Genomic DNA, 24,012 nt, shown 5'->3' on the forward strand with positions numbered 1-24,012 from the left:
CAATGGTTTTATGTCCAATTTGAAACAATTAAATCAATGGTTTTATGACCAATTCGAAACAATTCAATCAATGGTTTTATGACCAATTCGAAACAATTCGATCAATGGTTTTATGACCAATTCGAAACAATTCGATCAATGGTTTTATGACCAATTCGAAACAATTCGATCAATGGTTTTATGACCAATTCGAAACAATTCGATCAATGATCTTCTTGACACGATTTTTTAAATACTAGACTACTATCCGTGATCCGTTGGGTCGGTATATGTTAAGGTTATCTATGGAATAGTGAGTATATTACTTATGGCGAAAATATGCGCGCTTGCGAGTACAACGATGGACACCACTTTAAACATAAAAATATCATTGCTTGATATCCGGAAACTACTTATTTGCGGAAATTTTAAATACGATAGTCGTCTTCAGCATTACCTTTAGATGTCGCCATTTTAATGGAAAATGTTAAGGTGGGAACCAAGTAAAAATTTACCAAAACTTTTCTTTTTATATTTGCTTTTTAAAAAAAGCTACATTATATATAGTGCTGATCATTCGAACCTTAAAATTTGTCTGACGTCACTTCCGCCGAATCGCTATGTAAATAAAGAAGTGCGACTCTTAACGAAAGCACTTATCACAAGTCAACGGCTTTGTTTTTTCTATTTGATAAATGTTTTGCGTTTATTTCTCAAATTGTAGCATGGAAAAAAACAGAATTTAAAAAGTTTTAAACTGTTAAAAAAAAATGAAAATGAAAGAAAGTTTGAGTTTTTTTTTAATTGAAAGAATCGGAGCAAAATCTTTTGTCGGATTTCCTGAAGAATCTCGGATTGGATTCGAATTATTGTTTCTTTTAAATAAAAAAATTCATCGTTTGAAAACGATTCCAACTTGCAATGAAAGGTTATAACATTAAACAAAGTTTTAAAAGGTAAATCTTTAGTTAGTCCTCCGTGGCAGGGTTTACCTAATGCTTTGAACTTTGCTTTTTTTTTTTTCAACTGCTTGATAACGATCCTAACTTGCAATGAAGAATACAAATAAAATTCGTAAAATGCCAATGAAAAAAAAAAGAGAAAAAGGAATTTAGTTTTGTTTTTATTTGTGTATTTTAAACTCAAAAAAATTGTCGATTAAAAAAAGCTTTCATGGTGTGTTTTCATGTAATACGCATGCGCATAATTTTTCAAGCCGGATGGACGATTTAAACGCCCAAGCAAGCTGATCTGAGTTTTATAATTAAATATAGGGTGTCCCAATAAAATGTATACACTTTTTAAATTATCTTAACTTGTTGCATGAATACACTATACCACGTTTCCAAAAGATGTTTAGAAACAAGGAATGGCAATTCCAGCAGGACGGAGCTCTTCCCCACTATCATCATGACGTAAAAGCATATCTTGATAGTCACCTGCGAGACAGATAGTTAGGATGAAGAGGAAGTATCGAGTACTGTCCATGTTCACAAGATTTGACCGTCTCCCCTGGGATTTTTCTCTTTTTGGGGGCGGGTGGGCGGATGGAGGGGGCATGTTAAACACAGGGTTCACACCACAAAACGAGCTACAGTGAATGAGTTGAAAGCAACCATTGAAAGAAGATGTGTCAACATACATATTGAACTGATTAAGAACGTTTTTGATTCAATCAGTGAGCGTTGATAGGTGTTCATGGACCACAATGGCCAACAATTTAAACACTTTCAATAATGACGCCTCTCTTTCTTATAATAAACTAGCAGGGCTACCCGGCGTTGCTCGGGACCGTATAAACAATGCAAAAACAAAAGCAGATATTGAACATATGTTTTATTCTTAGGGGAGAGGAATCTTTCATCTCAAGTTTTAGCGTTACAAACAAACATTTGTCTTTTATATATATAGATAATGACAGGTTTTTTGGGGGCCCCCCTCGAAGATAACTGATCAGTTGACCAACTTCTAGTGGTCCGTTTGACGTGAAATTTCGATATTTGTCATCCGGGTGATGGGGCTTCGATATGATACCAAATTTGTCAAGTTTGGTTCCGTCTTTCAAAAGTTTTAGCGTTACAAACAAACATACATACACACAGACGTTTGGCTTTTATATATATAGACTAGCAGGGCTACCCGGCGTTGCTCGGGACCGTATAAACAATGAAAAAACAAAAGCAGATATTGAACATATGTCTTATTCTTAGGGGAGAGGAATCTTTCATCTCAAGTTTTAGCGTTACAAACAAACATTTGTCTTTTATATATATAGATAATGACAGGTTTTTTGGGGCCCCCCTCGAAGATAACTGATCAGTTGACCAACTTCTAGTGGTCCGTTTGACGTGAAATTTCGATATTTGTCATCCGGGCGATGGAGCTTCGATATGATACCAAATTTGTCAAGTTTGGTTCCGTCTTTCAAAAGTTTTAGCGTTACAAACAAACAAACATACATACACACAGACGTTTGGCTTTTATATATATAGATGTTGGTTTTATGGTCATTTAAATAGTATACATTTTAATGATACACCCTGTAGATAATTATAAGACTTGTCTCAAATAACTATTAGATTTAAATTCATCATTAAAAATTACATCTCAAACAGGTATTATTTGGATTACTGTTTTCATGTTAGATGTTATTTTCACAACGTTTCGGCCGATGTAACATCCGACCATCTTATATTGCGTCTTGTCGAATTCTGGAATCTTTGTGCCTCTTATATTTCTGCTCTGCTTCAAAGACTGACGACATACTGATATACAAAAATATAACACAACATCTTTATTATTTCGAACTGAACTCATTGTTTCGTCCACTTTGAAGATTTAATCTTCAATCCGACGACACTAAGAATACAATTACGTATTATCTAAGAGTTTTACCAGGTTTTGGCTGATAGAACGAGAAAAATCTACCCTGTGTGTTAAATAATGGGTTCCGTTCGATATTCTGTTGAGTCCCGAGTTCTTGAACACTTGAAGAAGGTCGGAGGTTACATTCGTTGTGCAATAAAGCGGTGCCCTCTCTTAGCAACAAGGCTCGTAGCCGTAGGATAGCTGACTAGCGAAAATGTTATCAGCAGCAAGTGTGCACGCGCTGACGTCACGGGAAGTAGAGAGAGAGAGAAAAAAATGGATAGTATGTGATCGAGCAGTAAAACCAAAGTGCGTGTTGAGTAAGATTGGCGTGTGATGTCTAGGGTGAGAAAGCGCTGGTTATGACCACAGTCACACTTAATATGACAGAGCGTTGTAAAACACGTGTATGCGAAAAAACATTTAGATGATGATGAAATTCGTTATTGCTGAAAACCCCACGTATAAATGCATTTCATGTGCAAAAAAAGAAAAATCCCGTGTCGGATTTTTCTTTCTTTTTTGTTTGTTCCTTTGCGACAGTACCAGACAACATGTGGGTTCGAGTGCGTGAAATGTAACGACACGGTTCGAGTGTAATGGTCAGGTTATAGGCCGAAACTTTGTGAGAATAACATCTAGGATGAAAACAGCAGTCAGATTAATCCAAATGCATACGATTAATCCTCATCTCAAAAATAATAAACACATCTTTTTTTCTTTTTTTCTTTTTTTTTTACTTTCAGAAGCTGAACGAAAGATATGAGAAACCTATCCAAAGAAAACAAAAAACTACGACAAATAATATTACCTGGCCTATTTCTCCATTGAATAAACGGACATTGACGAAATTTCCCGATCACCAACGAAATATTTCGCAGACGACATCTTAGAAAAGATTTTCAGAGATTTTTCTTTCTTTTTTATTTGTTTCTTTCTTTTTATTTCTAGTTTTGCGATTTTGATTTCTGCCGATTTTATTTGAATTAAGATAAAAGTTAAAAAAAGTTCAGTCATCTTGAAAGAGAAAAAGAAAAGACAGTAAAGAGCAGGTCCGATTCAACATGGCGGACGTAACGACGTAGAGGATCTTTTTCTTTTTATTTTTTTAGCTTTTGTTTTTGTTATTAAGAGAGAGTCAAGCTCTGATTGGCTGGACGACGAGAGAAAGGGGAGATTACTCTGTTGTGTTCTTTCACTGATGGAAGTGATACACATGCACTTGACGTAATGTGTCCAAGTCGAGGCGAGCTAGTCCTGTTTGCAGTGTTCATCAATATATGTAAGTTGGTTTTCTTTTGCTTTCTTCCTTCCTTTTCTCTCTTCTTTCTTTCTTTTTATTTCTTCTTTTCTTTTCTGCTTTCGCTTTCCTTTTTGCCCCCCCCCTCTCCAAACTAGGCATATTTTCACTTAGAACGTTAAGGCTACTATTTGAGAGTGTCTAACAAAATGACTGTGGGCATTTCACATTAAATTTAAACTTCTGCATGTTAGTACAGTCGGCTTAATATTCACGGCCAATGTGAACTGGAACAAATACATTGACGACATTGCCAAGGCTGCTGCAAAGAAAGTGGGTTCCTTCTATCTTGCTAGAAAATTACTCACACCTAAGAGTATCCTGTATCTCTACAGATACACCATTCGCCCATGATCGAATTATTGTTGCCAGATCCGGCTGGTGAATCTACCACGAATCTCCCCCTCTTGGATAGGGTCCAAAAAAGAGTCTTCAATTTAATAAGTCCCACTTTGTCAACTAAGCACCAACCCCTGTCCCATCACTGCAATCTTACATCTCTGTACGTGTTTTATATATATATATATATATATATATATATATATATATATATATATATATAATGCTCCCTATCTTAGGTTGAGCATATTGGGAAGTGATATATACAAATTACCATTAGCGTAGAGATAAATTGAGCTTAGGTATTTGGACAATGTCAAAACATTGTCAATTCACTGCTCGCATAGCAGCGGCCGTATAGCGCTACGGTTTTGATCCTGGCTTGAGGTAGTTGTTTGTCTAGCCGCGCTGATGAGCTATGAAACAGTACTGTATGTGGATGACTATATATATGTATGTATGTATGTATGTATATATACTAGCTGTACCCTGCCACGCGTTGCTGTGGCTTAATTTGGTGTAATGGAAAATTCTAATAAAAAGAGAAAATGCATGTTTCTTATTTTCTTAGTACAGCAATCCACTCCAAAAAGTAAAAAAAAAAAAAAGACGAAAATGAAAAAAAAAAAAAAAGACGAAAATGAAAAAAAAAAAAATGGTATTCTTGCAGAATTGTATCCGGATCCTCGGGAGTAACTGTCAATCATGGCTTGGGCTCGACCAACATTCAGTGGATTAAGCCGAAAGTTGCTAAAACGTTGAAATGATAAATAGTTGTTTTTTTTTTTTATTGTATTCAAAAATGTGAGTTTTTAATTAATATTTGGGTAAGGGGGTGTTACTATACACAGATTCGAAAAAGTTGTCCAAAAACGAATAAATGAAAGCAAAGGTAAGGTAAATTACGTTTCTGTCTAACTGGATCATTTTTCAGTGTTTTTTTTTTAATGTAAAATGTTTAATCGGCTCAAAAAATTCAGTGTTTATCTATGTATTTGAAAAAGACGAATGTTCGCGGACTCTGTTGAATACGTTAAGTTTGGGAAAATCAGTTAAAAACTATACAAAACAATGTCAGACACCTACTGATTATATGTTATTGTGACATAGGCTGACATATTCGGTGGGTTTCTGATAGTATTTTGTATAGTTTTTTTAGTTTTAAATCATTTTCTCAAGCTTAACATCATCAACAGTGTCCGTCACTGTTTGTATTTTTCAAATACACTGATAAACACTGTTTTTCGAGCCGACTAAACGTTACAGTAAATAAAACGGGTTTGTATTACTAAACACAGAAACGAAAAAGTTGTTGAAAAATAAATATAACAAATAAATGTTATCAAAGGCAAGATAAGTTACTTTTCTACCTAACTGGAGAGGATTTTAGTGTTTTTATTTAGTGTACAATGTTTAATCGGTTCGAAAACATGTAGTGTTTATCTGTATATTTGAAAAATACAAATTGCGACAGACTGTGTTGAACACGTTAAGTTTGGGAAAATGAGTTAAAACTAAAAAAACTATACAAAATACTGTCAGGAACTCACTCAATATATGTTACTGTGACATAGGCAGCCATGTATTCGGTGGTTTTTAACAGTATTTTGTATAGTTTTTTTAGTTTTAACTCATTTTCCCAAACCTAATGTGTTTAACATAGTCTGCCGCCATTTGTAATTTTCAAATATAGCAGTAAACGCTGTGTTTTTTTGAGCCGAATAAACATTTTACATTAAAAAAAAACTAAAAAAATTATCCATTTTAGTAATAAAGTAACATATCTTGCCTTTGATAATATTTGTTATACATTTATTTTTTGACAACTTTTTCGAATCTATATGTACAGTAGTACAAACCCAATAAAAACACTAAAAATTATTCAATTAGGTAGAAAAGTAACTTATCTTGCCTTTGAAAATATTTACTTGTTATATATTTGTTTTTGTTGACAACTTTTTCAAGTCTTTGTGCAAGTACAAACCCAAAGGGGGTATTTTTCTGTCTAATTTTATTTTTGTTACCGCGCTTAAATTTAAATTTTACAATATCTTTTGGGGGGGGGGGTTACATTAGGTCCACCTCCACAATTTTCGACTATGCTGAATAAGAAAATCTCATTTAAAATTTGTAGAGGCCATTAGTTTTCGAGATATAAAGACCTGTACTATGCACTATAATTCACTGACGGCCATGAATAAACACTCCCAACCTCCCCATATTAAGAACGGCTTTCGGAATAAACAATACCCATGCCTAACCACATGTTTTAACATTTTACCTGTCTTTCGACTTTTAAAAACGGCTTTTGGAATAAATACCACCATTCTCCCCATGTTAAGAACGGATTTAAGAATAAACACCCCCAACCTACCCATGTTAAAAATTGTGGAGGTGGACCTAATGTGAAAATTTACCTTTTGTTTTTTTTTAATAAATTGTTAGTTGAAAGCACAGAATAGTGACAAAACACTATCCCCTCCCTTGGTAAGAATGGCTAAAAAAAATAATGGTTTTCTTGGTAGAAACTTTTCTGTATTTCACCTAAAAATTTCTGGTCCTAATGAACTTACTGATCCGCGCTATTTTTTAAATCGTATTTCCAAGTTTAATTAAAGTTTTATGATATGTTTTTTTATTCAATTGTAAGGTTAAAGTATAGAATAGATACGAAACACCCTCCCCTCCCCATGTTAAGAATGGCTTTTTAAATAATAACGTTATTATTTCAGCACGGATCACTCTCTACATGAGTACCTAATATTTTTTCAGCCATTCTTACCATAGAGAGGGGATGGTGTTTTGTAACTATTCTGTGCTTTTAACTAACAATTTATTATTAAAAAAAAAAAAAGATAGTGAAATTAAAAAAAATAAAAAGATATTGTGAAAGTTGAATTTAACTTGAAAAAACAAAAAAAAACAATGTGAACGGCGCGTTCAACATTGTAGCCGGAGCTTATTTGGCAATAAGGTCACGTTAGTTGATTAATGGGTGCTAATGCACTTACTGATCCGCGCTATTTTTTTAAATCGTATTTCCAAGTTTAATTAAAGTTTTATGTTTTTTTGGTATTTTTTTAGATTAGGTCCACCTCCACAATTTTCTTTTAAATGACGACTTTTAAAGGTTTCCGACTATGCTGAATACATAAATCGTTGTTTTATGCATTTTATTCTATCATGGCCATCTTTGTTACGCACATAGATTTGTTTATGACGCGCGCAAGCGTGTAAAATAGATGGCCGCCAGAAATAAGAATGCATTATACAACTTTTTATATCTCGATAACTTCTTATTTCTGCAAAATTTCAATGCGATTTCCGTTTTCAGCATAGTAGAAAACTTATAAAAGTCGTCATTTAAAAGAAAATTTTGGAGGTGGGCCTAATCTAAAAATTTACCGTTTTTTTTTTATTCAATTGTAAGGTTAAAGTTACAGAATAGGTACAAAACACCCTCTTCTCCCAATGTTAAGAATGGCTTCTTAAATAATAATGCTATTATTTCAGCACGGATCAATAAGTGCACGAGTACCCAATTTCTTTAATAAAGAAAAAGCATTCATATTTTCTTATACAAAAACAACTTCTGTAAAAAAAAAAAAAGAAAAACGTGTACTTTCAATTTTTGTTAAAAAAGGTATTTTTTAAAAAAGAAATACGGTAAGAAAAGAAAAACAACAAAACATTAATCGGTATTTATGAAGAGAGTGATTCGTGCTAAAATAATAAGGTTATTATTTAAAAAGCCATTCTCACCATGGGGAGGGGAGGGAGTTTTGTACCTATTCTGTACTTTAACCTTACAATTGAATAAAAAACATAAAACTTTAATTAAACGTGGAAATACGATTTAAAAAATAGTGCGGATCACTCTCTGCATTAGCACCGAAAGTACAGAATAGTTATAAAACATCCTCTCTCCCATGTTAAGAATGGCTTTCTAAATAATGTTAATACTTCAGTACTGTTCCTTGTCTGCTTAAGTTTAACTTTTGTTTATTAAATTGTTAGGTGAAAGTCCAGAATAGTTAAAAAAAACACCCCTAATCCCATGTAAAGAATGGCTTTCTAAATAATAACGTCATTATTTCAGCAGGGTAGCTTCTCTGCATAAGTACCATGTTTTGTTTTTAAATTGTTAGCTGAAAGGACAGAATAGTTACAAACTACCGTCCCCATGTTAAGAATGTCTTTCTAAATAACATTATTTCAGCACGGTATTTTCTCTGCATACGTACTATCTATTTTTGTTTATTAAATTGTTAGGTGAAAGTATAGAATAGATGCAAAACTCCATCCCCATATTAAGAATAGCTTTCTAAATAACGGTATTATTTCAGCACGGTACCTTCTCTGCATAAGTACTATCTTTTGTTTATTAAATTGTTAGGTGAAAGTATAAAATAGTTACAGAACACCCTCCCTTTCCCATGTTAAGAATGGCTTTCTTAATAGCATTATTTCAGCATGGTACATAAGTACGATCTTTTGTTTATTAAATTGTTAGGTGAAAGTATAGGATAGTAACAAAACGCCCTTCCCATATTAAGAATGGCTTTCTAAATAACGTTATTATTTTAGCACGGTACTTTCTCTGCATAAGTACCGTGTTTTGTTTATCAAATTGTTAGGTGAAAGTACGGTACTCATGCAGAGAGTGATCCGTGCTAAAATAATAACGTTATTATTTAAAAAGCCATTCTTAATATGGGGAGGGGAGGGTGTTTTGTACTTAATCTGTATTTGAACCTTACAATTGAATAAAAAAAACATATAATAAAACTTTAATTAAACGTGGAAATACGATTTTAAAAAATAGCGCGGACCACTCTCTGCATTAGCACCAAATATTATTTAAGCACGTTACCAATCCGTAAAATTTCTTCAAAAAAAAATTGCACTTTTACCAAACAATTTATAGTGTTAATAATAAAAAAAAGTTCATATTTTCTTATATCGACAAATAAAATAAAATAAAAAACGACTTCGACTCAAAAAGCAAGCGACAAACTGTTTTTTTGCCTGATAAAATAAAGAAAAGATGTTTAAATTAAAAAATTTGGAAGATAAACAAATTATTTTTTTTTTACTTATCGAGTAAACAGAAAATGAAATCTTCTAATTCGTTTCGTCAACTCGTGGGGTGTGAAATGAATCGAACCGGAAGTTCAATTCTATCAACAAAACAGGTTCGCACTAACGGCTTACGAAAAATATATTTATTTTATTTAATATTTTACCCCCGACAAAACCGAGAGGCAGCTAAATCCCACTCCTACACAATAGAGATCCCAAGGTGTAAGAAAACCTTCTACTCCAATAGTTTCTTCCCCATAACTGCTAGACTTTGGAATTCCATTCCGGGATTTTGCTTTTTCAACTGTACTGACATGCAGAAGTGCAAGTGTAATGTGAACAGACATCTTCATAATGTCCCTGCAACTTATGTCCCCGATAGTAGCCTCCTACATCAAAGTAGCATTGTGTCTTGTTTGGGGTGAAAATTGAATTTTTTAAAAAAGTGATCTAAAAGATAATATATATTGGTTTTATTTCACACAGACAGTCAGCTTTGGATTTAAGTATGATATTTCTGAAAGCGCATGAGGTGGGTGTGGATGCTGATAATGAAGAAATGCGTCAGTCTCTCTCTCTCTCTCTCTCTCTCTCTCTCTCTCTCTCTCTCTATCTATCTATCTTTCTCTCTTTCTCTCTCTCTCTCTCTCTCTCTGACCGACTATCCGCTTTCTCTTTGTGACGATTTAAGTAAACATTCTTTTCCTATTGGAATGTTTAATATTCGCTATTGTCTAGTGTTTCAATTCTTTGACCGATATCCTCTCACATATTTCTGGGTCACATTATGCATTCCAATAGACAATGGTGGAAAGTCCTGCATTCCTCACATGGAATCTATTTACGTGTGTGTAACCCATCGAATGCTTCTCTTCCCAGCGTCGCCTGGTAATATCCAACAAAAGCCATCAAGCCCACTCAGCAACCAACTTATTTTAAAGCGCATTTGATGATTCATATGAAATATACTTTTTCAAAAGATAATTGAAATATATTTCAGAATATTTTAGATGACGATTGATAATTTGGATTATTTGGATTCTTCAGGTTACTGTTCTCACGCAAGGATTCGTGACGTAACATATAAATACTAGATAAAATTCAGTTGTAAGTGTCACTTATCTGGAGGTTTAAGGTTCAATCCTCGGTGCGGGTAATTGCGAATTACTTAGAACTTCTACCTAGTCATTGCTGACGGAACGAGAACATGCTACTGCCGTGGATTAAACAAAGAGTTCTGTTCAAAATTCCGTGCAGATTTCGTAGTTTGTTGCCATAAAGATTTATGAATTCGACAAGATATACCTGAAGATGGTCGGGGGTTGCATCGACCAAAATGTTCAGAGAATAACACTAAAGAATAGAGCAATTAATTCAAATACGGTAGACGCTCGGGATACAGTGGCTCTCGGATACGGTTTTGTTTTCAGGTAACGATGTGGAATACGATGCTTTTCCGGCTCCTAGTTACGGTATTTTCCTCGCCTTACGGTGTTATTTATAATGTTATTTGATTATATATATGTGTGTATTATATACTGTATTGTATTTTGTTACTAATTTTTAATGTCGTATCCCTGGGTCCTTGTGTAATCCAAATTGAAATAAACAAGTACTCATTTACGGTCAGGCAAAAATCCAATGCCAAATATCATTATTATATATTACGAGGAATAATTTATTTGATGAACGAATTCACAAAAAAAAATTTTTTATTTAAAAAATAATAATGATAATGTCGTTCATCAAATTCCGTCTGTGTTTGTTTACAATATCATGTCAGCTGATATTTGGATTTGACGATGAATGCCCTGGAGAAGTCACTTCTGATTAATGTTTAGTTTTTAAAATGTCAAACGAAGAAATAATTTGCCGCGATTTTAAATGGTATATCTTCTTTTATTGTAAATTGAACCCATTAATAAGAAAAAATTAAAATAAGATGTTGCTGTGCGCCTGGGCTTGAACACGGGACCATTCGATCTGTAGTCGAATGCGCTACAACTGAGCAATATTTCTAAATATCAATAATTCTGTTTGCTATTTTTTTTTTTTGGTATTTTTCTTTCTACGAACAAATTATTAGTTGAGATGGTATTATCTCCCTTGCCGGTACAACCTAAAATATTCTCCTGTAGAAATTGTTTTTCATCTATAAGAAAGAAGGACTATTTTTAGATCGGATTTTTTCGATTTTCGATACTTGTCGATTAAATCTCTGTAAAATAATTTCCCTAAGAACACTGCCAGACATATAAATTTGCGTGAAATTTGCAAAAGGTAGGCTCAGCCGTTTTAGAACCTATAAGGAAGAAACTCTCTCTCTCTCTCTCTCTCTCTCTCTCTCTCTCTCTCTCTCTCTCACACACACACACACACAGAGTGACTTTTATATAATAGTAGAGATACATACATACATACAAGTAGATAGATAGATAGATAGATAGATAGATAGATGAACCGAAATAGATTTTGGCAAAGCAAGTACCATAGTTTAATTTGATGTAAATATTTACTGGCACTGGAAGTTGAGACTGATGTGCATCCAGGAAATTGTTCACATCAATCGAATAATCCGTAAATATCCGGACGTTTCCATTTGTCTTCTTGACAATGGAAGCTGACTTAATATATATATATATATATATATATATATATATATATATATATATATATATATATATATATATATATATATATATATATATATATATATATATTGTTGGCTCTTATTGGACAAAAATTAAAGAGAGTATGGATGCCTTTTCACCGGAGAATTGCCGTAGACTAATTCGAGGAATGTCCAATAGATTGTATGCTGTCAAATTGCAGAAAGACTATACTACGAAATAGTAACAAGTTCATCGTGTTCCGGTTCTATTTGTGTTGCATTAATGTTCTAAAGTTACATTTAAATAACAATTTTCCATTGGGATGAGTTTCTTTTTGCCTTCTCGATTCGAAGTTTTTTTTTTTTTTTTTTTTTTAATTGAAGTGAAGATTAGGATACTTCGATGGAAAAATGGTTGGATCCTTCTACCGCTCCAGTAGATATCTCACCGCTGATGCAATTCTCTACCTATATAAAAGCCAGGTTTAGCCAATGATGGTGCACTGTTGCCACATCTTGGCAGGAGCTGTTAGAAGCAGCTTATCCTATCTTGACATTGTTCAAAATAGACTTCGTAGTTTAGTGGGGGATGCCCTTTTTCTTTTTCTTTTCTTTTTTACATGGAGGTCACCACTTATCAAGGCTCAGAGGCCACTCATTGATAAGGGCTATTGCGTGTACAATAATCAATGTGATAATATCGTAGTAGTCGTTAGTATTGGAGATTTGATAGTGTCTTACTTAAGGGGGCGGTTTGTCAAGAATTTGTTTATGTTGAACTTGAAGACATCCAAGTTGTAGTCAGGTGGGAAACAGACAAACGGAAGAGAGTTCCACAGTCGTGCACTTCTGAGAAAGAAGCTCTGCTCATGGAATCTACGTTTGGATTTAGGCACCGATAAAGAATGGACGTACTTGGCTTTCATATAGATAGAGAATTGCATCAGTAGTGAGATATCTTCTGGAGCGGTAGAAGGATCCCACCATCTTTCCAGTTTCCTTGGCAACAGACTTGATGTACGTATTCCATTTCAGATCTGGAGTAAAGGACAAACCCAGAAGCTTGTCAAAACATGGGGCTTCTCCGAGACGAGAGCCATCCATTTCAATTGATGCCGGATGGGGATCAGAGCGTTGACGATGTAAAGATAGGAGTTTGTTTTTAGATGCATTAAAGATAACCAACCACGTCTTCCCCCACTGAACCACGCGCTAAAGATCAGAGGAGAGAGAATCAGAGAGAACTTTGTCATTTACAGCCTTTGATGTGTTGCCATAGATGGTCGTGTCATCAGCATAGATGTCAACGAATGATTTTAGTATGTGTTTAGGGAGATCATTGATGTAGATCAGGAAGAGAGTTGGGCCCAGCATGGACCCTTGAGGGACTCCAGCATTAATACTGTGGGCCTCTGATTTCTGCCCATCAACCCCTACTCTTATGAACCTATCGGAGAGAAATGATTTAATGATTGAGAAAACATTTCCAGTGATACCGTAGCTGGAAATCTTGTGAAGTAGGTCCTTATGACATACCTTATCGAAGGCCTTCGATATGCCAGAGCAATTGCCCTGGAAAGGAAGTCAAGAGATATGCCAGAGCAATTGCCCTGGAAAGGAAGTCAAGAGATTCACTAATCCTATAAGATATAACTGCTGTAGATCTTGCGGAGCGGAAACCATGTTGTTTGTCACTAAGAAGGTTGTTTCTGTGGAGGTGGTTAACTACTTCTTTATTTAATATGGATTTCAACAACTTACTCATGACACATAGGAGACTTATTCGTCTGTACTGAGAGGGAGATGCCTTTTCACCTGAATTCTTAAATACAGGGCATACTGATGAGGTTTTCCAGGGTGTTGGAAAGCACTTCTCCTTAAGGCAACGCTTAAACCGTTTTGTAAGTATGGGGGCAAGTTCTGGTTGGAGTTTTTCAGCACTATAACTGGAATGCCATTAGGGCCAGTTGCTTTACTAGAATCAAGGTTCTTGATTAGCTTGGCAACCTCACGCACTGATATCTGTATGTTGCATAGCGTGTTGTCTGTTATAGGAGGAAATACTGGGAGTTGATGGCCTTTGTCGCATAGGATAGAATTAACTGCAAAGTTCTTGGCAAATAGTTTGGCCTTGTCTGATGCTGACGAGATGACCTCAGGTCCATTGATGATGGTTGGGATAGAACGCACGCTTCTGTTCAGGATCCTGTTTGCTATTTGCCAAAACTGGTGGGAACCAAGCCGCTGCTCAGCTACTTTGGATTTAACGGACTCAGCATATTTCTCATCTCTGCAACCTCTTTCCCACAGAAGAGACGTTGTGAGCCTGTCTCTATTTTATCGTTATTTTCATGGCAAGTGCTCGTCTGAGCTCCAATCTGTGGTCCCCTCCCCCTTCGCCAAACTGTCACGAAAAACACTCGTCTAGCCAAAACCACTATTAATAATTCCCCCCACTCTTTATCTGTGTCTAAACCTAAACGTAGATTCTATGAACAAAGTGTCTTTCTTAGAACTGCACGCCTGTGGAATTCTCTTCCGTTTGCCTGCTTTCCAGCTGACTACAATCTGATTGTCTTCAAGTCCAATGTAAATAAGTTCTTGATGAACCATCCCCCTAAGTAATCAAAATTTCCACCACTTATGTCTACTACGCTATAATCGCAATGATTACTGTACACGCAATAACCCTTACCCCCCCCCCAGTGGCCTCCGGGCCTTGATAAGTGATGACGACGCCATTGTAAAAAAAAAAAAAAAAAAAAAAAAAAAGTCAATTGTAGAGAAATAAAAGTCGAATCAAATGTAGTATAAGTTGTTTAAACAGTTACATTTAATTTAGCTTAAAGTTACGGCTTTTGAACAAAAATGACAGGTGCGGACTTTCTTTTTGGCGGCACTGTACAACTACTTTTTTTATTTCTATAGATAAAATATTCTATAAAGAAAATATTTTTAGTATTTACTTTGAAATACGTTTTTTTTTTGTTTTTTGTTTTTTTTAAATAGTTTCATATTAAAAAAAAATATCTTTTATTAAAACTAAAATATTCCGGAAGAGAAGTATTTTTAAATAAAATTAAATTTTTATGTAAAAATTTAAAGGTAAAATGGAATTCCATAAGTATTGATTTTTTCAAAGTTAATTTGCAGGATTTAATTTCCCTCGTGTAAGTGTACGTGTGTGCGTATGCGCGTGTGCGTGCACGTGTGCGCATGTATGTGTGTGTATGGTGTGGGTGTATGTGTGTGTGAATGTCTTTGTGTGCGTGCATGTGTGATTGCGTGTAAGCGTGTGTGCGCGCGTGTGTGCGCGCGTGTGTGCGCGCGTGTGACCGCACTAGCGTGCGTGTGTACGCGCGTGTACGTGTGTGTGTGTGCGTGTTTCTGCATGTATGTGTGTGCATGAGTGTATTTGTATGCGTGTATGTGTGATGGGGTGTGAGCGCGTGTGTGTGTGTGTGATTGGATGTGCGTGTGTGCGTGTGTATGCGCGTGTGTGTATCCCGTTTCACTTTGCATTATAGGAAGGGGAAAGGAAAGAAAAAGAAAGGAAAGAAAAAAAGAAACAGTGAAGCAGACAGAGAAGGCAAGGGTGAAGCTTAACGTGCCAGTAAATCTATTTGGTTTTCGCTCGAGTTATCACGTCTTTTACAAGATTAGCGTGATATCAGAGATAGTGTTAAACTAAAAATGGATTGGATTGCTCCTACTTCGCTCAGCGGTAAAGTCAGCGCGAGTTTCGAAATCCACTTCGCTTCCCGCGTTTTATTTATTTTTTATTTTATTTTTTTGGTTTGTTTTTTTCATCACAGAATTCGAGATGATGATCCACTGTGACTCCAAAGTGCAATTTAACTGCGTTTTTTACAACTCTAGCCTTTTGGCCAGGATCAAAGTGTAGTATCTGTTCCGGCAGATACTGCAAGCTATGACTAGCTATGACTGGCAAAGACCAGATGTGGGGGCAACCCCACATGCCTGACCTTTAATAAGCTCCCATTTCCCACCTCTCGGGAGCTGATCCCCCCTTTCCCTTCCCCCTCCCTTCACTCCTCACATTAAAAATCGGCCTTGTGCCTAATTTGCTCGGTGGGGGAGCAAATAAATACCATCTGTTCCGGCAGATACTGCAAGCTATGACTTGCTATGACTAGCAAAGACCAGATGTGGGGGCAACCCCACATGCCTGACCATTAACCAGCTCCCATTTCCCACCTCTCGGGAGCTGGTCCCCCTTTTCCCTTCCCCCTCCCTTCACTCCTCACATTAAAAATTGGCCTTGTGCCTAATTTGCTCGGTGGGGGAGCAAATAAATACCATCTGTTCCGGCAGATACTGCAAGCTATGACTAGCTATGACTAGCAAAGACCAGATGTGGGGGCAACCCCACATGCCTGACCATTAACCAGCTCCCATTTCCCACCTCTCGGGAGCTGGTCCCCTTTTTCCCTTCCCCCTCCCTTCACTCCTCACATTAAAAATTGGCCTTGTGCCTAATTTGCTCGGTGGGGGAGCAAATAAATACCATCTGTTCCGGCAGATACTGCAAGCTATGACTAGCTAGGACTAGCTATGACTAGCAAAGACCAGATGTGGGGGCAACCCCACATGCCTGACCATTAACCAGCTCCCATTTCCCACCTCTCGGGAGCTGGTCCCCTTTTTCCCTTCTCCCTCCCTTCACTCCTCACATTAAAAATCGGCCTTGTGCCTAATTTGCTCGGTGGGGGAGCAAATAAATACCATCTGTTCCGGCAGATTCTGCACTTAAGATAATTTGTACCAGTCAATGGAGGGGAAACCCTCTATACTGGGACAATTATTATTTTTGGTACCCAGAGTGCCCCCTTTTTGCCTACTTTTAGGGGAGCTGGTTTTTACCTCACATTAAAAACGGTCTTGTGCCTAATTTGCTCAGTGGGAGAGTAAATAAATACCATCTGTTCTGGCAGATGCTGCACTTAAGATAATTTGTACCAGTCAATGGAGGGGAAACCCTCTATACTGGGACAATTATTATTTTTGGTAACCAGAGTGCCCCCTTTTTGCCTACTTTTAGGGGAGCTGGTTTTTACCTCACATTAAAAACGGCCTTGTGCCTAATTTGCTCAGTGGGGGAGCAAATAAACACCATCTGTTCCGGCAGATACTGCAAGCTATGACTAGCTAGGACTAGCTATGACTAGCAAAGACCAGATGTGAGGGCAACCCCACATGCCTGACCTTTAACCAGCTCCCATTTCCCACCTCTCGGGAGCTGGTCCCCTTTTTCCCTTCCCCCTCCCTTCACTCCTCACATTAAAAATCGGCCTTGTGCCTAATTTGCTTGGTGGGGGAGCAAATAAATACCATCTGTTCCGGCAGATGCTGCACTTAAGATGATTTGTACCAGTCAATGGAGGGGAAACCCTCTATACTGGGACAATTATTATTTTTGGTAACCAGAGTGCCCCCTTTTTGCCTACTTTTAGGGGAGCTGGTTTTTACCTCACATTAAAAACGGCCTTGTGCCTAATTTGCTCAGTGGGGGAGCAAATAAATACCATCTGTTCCGGCAGATACTGCAAGCTATGACTAGCTAGGACTAGCTATGACTAGCAAAGACCAGATGTGGGGGCAACCCCACATGCCTGACCATTAACCAGCTCCCATTTCCCACCTCTCGGGAGCTGGTCCCCTTTTTCCCTTCCCCCTCCCTTTACTCCTCACATTAAAAATTGGCCTTGTGCCTAATTTGCTCGGTGGGGGAGCAAATAAATACCATCTGTTCCGGCAGATGCTGCAAGCTATACTATGACTAGCAAAGACCAGATGTGGGAGCAACCCCACATGCCTGACCTTTAACCAGCTCCCATTTCCCACCTCTCAGGAACTGGTCCCCTTTTTCCCTTCCCCCTCCCTTCACTCCTCACATTAAAAATTGGCCTTGTGCCTAATTTGCTCGGTGGAGGAGCAAATAAATACCATCTGTTCTGGCAGATACTGCAAGCAAAGACCATATGTGGGGGCGACCCCGGGGAGTTGGTCCCCATTTTCTCTTCACTCCTCACATTAAAAATCGGCCTTGTGCCTAATTTGCTCAGTGGGGGAGCAAATAAATACCATCTGTTCTTCAGATGCTGCACTTCCATTTCCTGTTCTCTCTCAGTGGAGGAGAAATCCTTCACGACTAAGACAATTTTTCTTTTCGTTCCTTTTCTCCACGTTAAAAAACGACCCTGGTGTCGAACTCTGTCCCGTGGGGGAGGGGGGCATTGTAAATAGGAACCCTAGCACTAACCCACCTTATTGACTGCATGGACAATATATCTGAAACGTGCATCGATCGGATACCATAATACTTAGTTCGGTACACCTTATCATAGCACAGATTCATACAACATTTCAGCCAGATCGGCCAGTAGTTTCCGAGAAAACTTCTAGAGTAAATGTGGTATTGTGGTTACTAATTCCTATTAATCCCTAACTGTGCATCGAATGGATGCCATAATACTTAGGTCGCTGCACCTTATAAGAATAAAGATCCACATAAAAAAATTCAGCCAGATCGGCCCAGTAGTTTCCAAGAAAACTTTAGAGAAGATGTGGTATTGCGGTGACTAATCCTTATTAATCCTAACTGTGCATCGAATGGATACTATAATGCTTAGTCCGTTGCACCTTGTGATAACAAAGGTACACACAAAATTTTAGCAGATCGGAACAGTAGTTTCTGATGGGAAAGTAGAACGCACAGACAGACAAAGAAACATGTGATACAGAAACAGACAGACAAAGAAACACGTGATACAGAAAACAAAAAACATTTATGTATCATTTAAATTATGCTTACGAAACCAGTCGAAATAATCCAAATAATACAAATTATCAAACCTTAATCTCAAGATTTCTGGAATAGAAAAACCTTTTACCAATCGCATTAAAATCTAATTTTTACCGACCTGTATACTTTTAAGTTTCTAAAACTGTTTTCAAGTTTATTTTGTTTATAATTAGATTTCTTTGGCAGCTTCTGTGTCTGGGGGGTCGATCCTTAGACCTTTATTATTCCTGGTATCCATAAATGACCTGATAAATAATCTCTGAGCTGGATATATTTGCTGAAGACACCACGCTTTATAACAGACACGAGGGAAAAACGGATGAACACATATTCAAGGCAATGACAGAAACACTAGGGAAAGACCTTCAATCTGTAGTGGAATGGGGACAAAAATGGATGGTAACGTTCAATGCTGCTAAGACTAAGCTTGTTTCCTTCAATAATTACAAGAAACCTTTTCAACCAGCAATAGCCATGGCTAATAATACATTACCCGAAAGTACTTCGTTCAAACTCCTCCGCTTAACGTTCACGGGGAACATGAGTTGGAACAGATACATCGAGGGCATTGCCAAGGCTGCTGCAAATAAGATAGGCTCTCTATATTGTGCTAGAAAGTTACTTATACCTGAAAGTATCCTGTACCTCTACAAGGCCACCATTCACCCATATATGGAGTATTGTTGACACATATGGGTTGGTGCATCTGCTACTAGTCTCTCACTCTTATACAGGGTTCAAAACAGAGTCGCGAATCTAATAGGTCCCGTTTTGTCTTAATGTCCATCTTGGTCAAATAGTCCGATCCTCTCTGGGTACTCCTGGGACAAACTTTGCGCGAATCTTCCGCATCTTCAGTTCCTCGCGAATAATTGTGTGTACAGTTCCCACACTTATCTATAAACTTCTTTATTTGCCCAAACAACTTTCGTGTTCTGACTTCCTTACTCCTCCCACACCTATCGTCATCCCTCACAGACTCTTTGACTTCCTTGAATCTCTTATGCCACTTAAAAACTAATGATCGATTCATGCAAGATGGCCCAAAAGCAGTTTGAAGCATTCTATACATTTTCTGTGGAATTTTTTCCAAGTTTAAAACAGAATTTTCTTGCAGTGTAGTATCTGTTCTTCAGATGTTGCACTTCAATTTCTTGTTCTCTGTCAGTGGAGGAGAAATCCTTCACGACTGAGACAATTTTTATTTTTGTTCCTTTTCTCCACGTTAAAAAACGACCCTGGTGTCTAACTCTGTCCCGTGGGGAGGTGTTGTAAATAGGAACAGAATTTTCTTGCATACCGTTCTTCTAAAGTGTCCTCACATCCAGATTGCATTTTTGAAATTCATTGGCTGTGACAATCAGGCTTTAGTAGGGTGTATTCCAATTCCTATTGTAGCTGTTTATTTGAACGTGAAATCATAAAAACTGGTCAGTCATCTCATGAGATACATAGCAATAAGATATTAAATTTTCAAGAGTTTATGACAATTTTAAATGCCTGTACAAAAAACTTTGGAAACTTGTTGAAGGAACCTGTATATTTATTTACGTTATATATTTCTTTTATTCGTATTATTTGGATTCATCAGACTACCGTTCTCATCTTGAGTGTGATTTTCACAATGTTTCGGTCGATGTAACCTCCGACCTTCTTCAGGTGTATCTTGTCGAATTCGGGAATGTTTTTGTCGAACTCGGGAAATTTGGATGGAATTCCGTCCAAATTCCCGAGTTCGACAGAAAGATTCCTGAGTTTGAAAAGATACACCTGAAGAAGGTTGGAGGTTACATCGACCGAAACGTTGTGAAAATCACGCTCAAGATGAGAACGGTAGTCCGATGAATCCAAATAATACGAATAACCGATCCTCATCTCAAAAAATTCAGAACCGTCATATTTATATGCGGCACAATCATGTTGATACATTAGTTCTCGACAAATTATCGAAGTTAAGCAATGATAAGCATGGCCAGTATCAGATGGGTGACCATTTGGGAAAGTTAGACGCTGTATGTACTGCGTCAAATCGTAGAAATTCCTAGGTTGGTATCTGGGTCGTGCTTAATTCATTGGGGGAGATGCACCCCGAATAAACTCGCCCGGCAGGTAGGCGATAAGGCGGTACTCCACGAAATGGTGTATCGGCAACCTGCTGCAAGATGCCTTCCTGAACCTGAATGTCAAGCACATGTTTGACACAGCGAATCATGACATCTGAAGTGTGTGCGACACAAAGTTGCGCCTCGTGGATCACCTACAAACACTTCGACGGTGGTACTGACTCAATCCTAATGAGCAAAATGTATATTCGTATCCGAGTTCTGCCAACGACGACGATTTGCGAGGGTCGTTCTAAAAGTAAAGCCTCCTATTTTTTAGCTCAAAAACATGAAGTGCTACGAAGACGGGAGTGGTACTATTGAAACAAGCGACCGAATTTGTGCTCCAGAATTTATTTTTGTACATAGTCACCACTATTCCTAATGCACTTTTGCCAGCCGTATTTTTGACGCTTCGGTTGTAAAAGTCCGGAGTGTGGTTGGTCACTCGCATCTCTATTGCAAATCTGAAATCGACAAACCCATCTCCTGACTGTACTTACATCCACTACATCGACTTCATAAACGTTCAACGGGCGCCGATAAAAGTTGATCGGTTTGATTTTGTCTGCATAGAGGAATTTAATGACACGTCTCTGCTTCTGGCATACATCCATGACGGGTGGTTGCTTTCTTAGAATCTCTTATCGTCAATATCTGTAACAGAGAGTTGAAACTTTCAGTTCATAAATGCATAATTTTAGTTATCGTAACAATGCAATTTGTAGTCCCCTCTTATCCATTCAAGTGAAAAAAGGGGGGGGGCAATACTTCTGGGACGCTTCTCGTATATATTTTGTAAATATGTTTATTCAAAAAATATATATTTTGGCGAAATTTTCTATTAAGTTTTCGGGGTCATTTTCTTTTCTTTTTTCTTTTTTTTTTTTTTTTTTGACCGTCATTACACATCACAGGAAGTAGACGGTGTTTGTTAATTTGACGACTCCGCCCAATTACGTTCCACAACTTCTTGTTTATTTCATTTCATTTTATGCACGTTTTTTTTTTTTTTACATTTTCACCCCTAACAAGGCACAGTGCCACTTTGATATAAGGGTCTTCTATCTGGGACATAAGTTGCAGGCATACTATGTAGGGAGTTGAGCGTAGGGGTGGGATTTTGCTTCTTGTCAGGAGTATTTATGTCGAGAGGAACAAGTGCTTGTAGTTCGTCGGAGCACCTACCATAAAAATATTTGTAAAACAGGCAGAGAGATGCAATATTTCGTCGATGGGACAGAGGTTGAAGCTTAGCTGACAGTTCGGAGCCTATTAGGTTGGCGAATCTTTTTTGAACCCCGTCTAAGAGCGAGAGACTAGTAGCAGATGCAGCAGCCCAAATGCGACAACAATACTCCATACATGGGCGAATGGTGGCGTTGTAGAGTTACAGGATACTTTCAGGCGTAACTTTCTAGCATGGTATAGAGAGCCCACCTTCCTCGCAGTAACGTAGCAATGCCCTTGATGCATCTGTTCCAACTCATGTTCCCCGTGAATGTTAAGCCGAGGAGTTTGAACAAAGAACTTTACGTTAATGTATCATTAGTCATAGCTGTTGGTGGCGTAGAAGATTTTTAAAAAAATATTGTTTTTAAAAAGAAGAAAACGAATATTTGTGAACTTATTTTTTAAATATATGTTTATTTATATTTTTTTTTTTTTTTTCAAATAAATTTATGTATCTACATAGTTATTTTTTAAATATGTACATTTGCAGACATGTTTGCACAGAAATAATGAATATGAAAAAAGTCAAGTTCTCAATTTTTAAAGTTTTTTTTTTTTTTACAAGGTGGTCACCACTTATCAAGGCCTGGAAGCCACTCAGGATAAGGGTTATTGTGAGTACAGTACGTTAGTGTGGAGATTTAATAAAGTGTCTACCTAAGGGGACGGTTCATCAGGAATTTTTTTACGTTGGACTTGAAGACATCCAGGTTGTAGTCAGGTGGGAAGCAGGCAGACGGAACAAAGTTCCACATCCGTTCAATTCTAAGAAAGAAGCTTTGTTCATGGAATCTACGTTTTGATTTAGGCACAGATAAAGAGTGGGAAAGGTTTTGATAAATGAACGATAACTTTGTGTATTATTTAGATCAATCGGACTACTGTTCTTATCTTAGTTTTATTTGCACAACGTTTCGGTCGATGTAACCTTCGACCTTCTTCAGGTGTATAAGTCGCCATGTTTGGTAAGCATTAATCTGAATAATAAAAACATTTTTAAAAAATCAGTTAACGAATATTTTTATCAAAACGCATTAAAATCTAAAAGTTTTACTGGCCTGTTTCGAGTTTATCTATCGTTGTACCTATTTACTATGCCTCCCCACGGGACACAGTTAGACACCAGGGTCGTTTTTTAACGTGGAGAAAAGGTACAAAAATAAAAATTGTCTCAGTCGTGAAGGATTTCTCCTCTACCGAAAGAGAACAAGAAATGGAAGTGCAGCATCTGAAGAACAGATGGTATTTATTTGCTTCCCCACCGAGCAAATTAGGCACAAGGCCGATTTTTAATGTGAGGAGTGAAGGGAGGGGGAAGGGGAAAAGGGGACCAGCTCCCGAGAGGTGGGAAATGGGAGCTGGTTAATGGTCAGGCATGTGGGGTTGCCCCCACATCTGGTCTTTGCTAGTCATAGCAGTCATAGCTAGTCATAGCTTGCAGTATCTGCCGGAACAGATACTACACTTTGATCTTGGCCAACGTTGTAAACTGTTGCGCCTAGCATCCTTGTTTGTCCTCTTTTTGACGTCCGCCCCTCACGGGGGCACCTTTGTGCCCTTAGGGCCAAGATCAAAGAATCAACCTCACCTGAGTTGGCCCTGTGCCTAAATTTTTTATTCATTTTCCCAACTGTATTTTTTTTCCTGTGAATAAAAAATGTAATATCTCAAA

The 24,012-nt window shown here is 37.3% G+C and overlaps 1 protein-coding gene across 1 annotated transcript in view; it reads left to right on the plus strand.

Annotated features, from left to right (window-relative positions):
* The window catches only part of LOC145266615 (uncharacterized), a 301,088-nt gene that overhangs the window by 253,844 nt on the left and 23,232 nt on the right, over positions 1 to 24,012 (plus strand). Inside the window, exon 4 of the mRNA XM_080122519.1 lies at positions 3,594 to 4,129. Coding sequence (XP_079978645.1) covers positions 4,078 to 4,129 — 52 coding nt within the window. The 5' untranslated portion in view covers positions 3,594 to 4,077. The remainder of the gene's footprint in view (positions 1 to 3,593; positions 4,130 to 24,012) is intronic.

This window comes from Euprymna scolopes, chromosome 41 (assembly GCF_053919585.1).
Source record: "Euprymna scolopes isolate OS-2025 chromosome 41, ASM5391958v1, whole genome shotgun sequence".
In the NCBI taxonomy this organism is placed as follows: Eukaryota; Metazoa; Mollusca; class Cephalopoda; order Sepiida; family Sepiolidae; genus Euprymna; species Euprymna scolopes.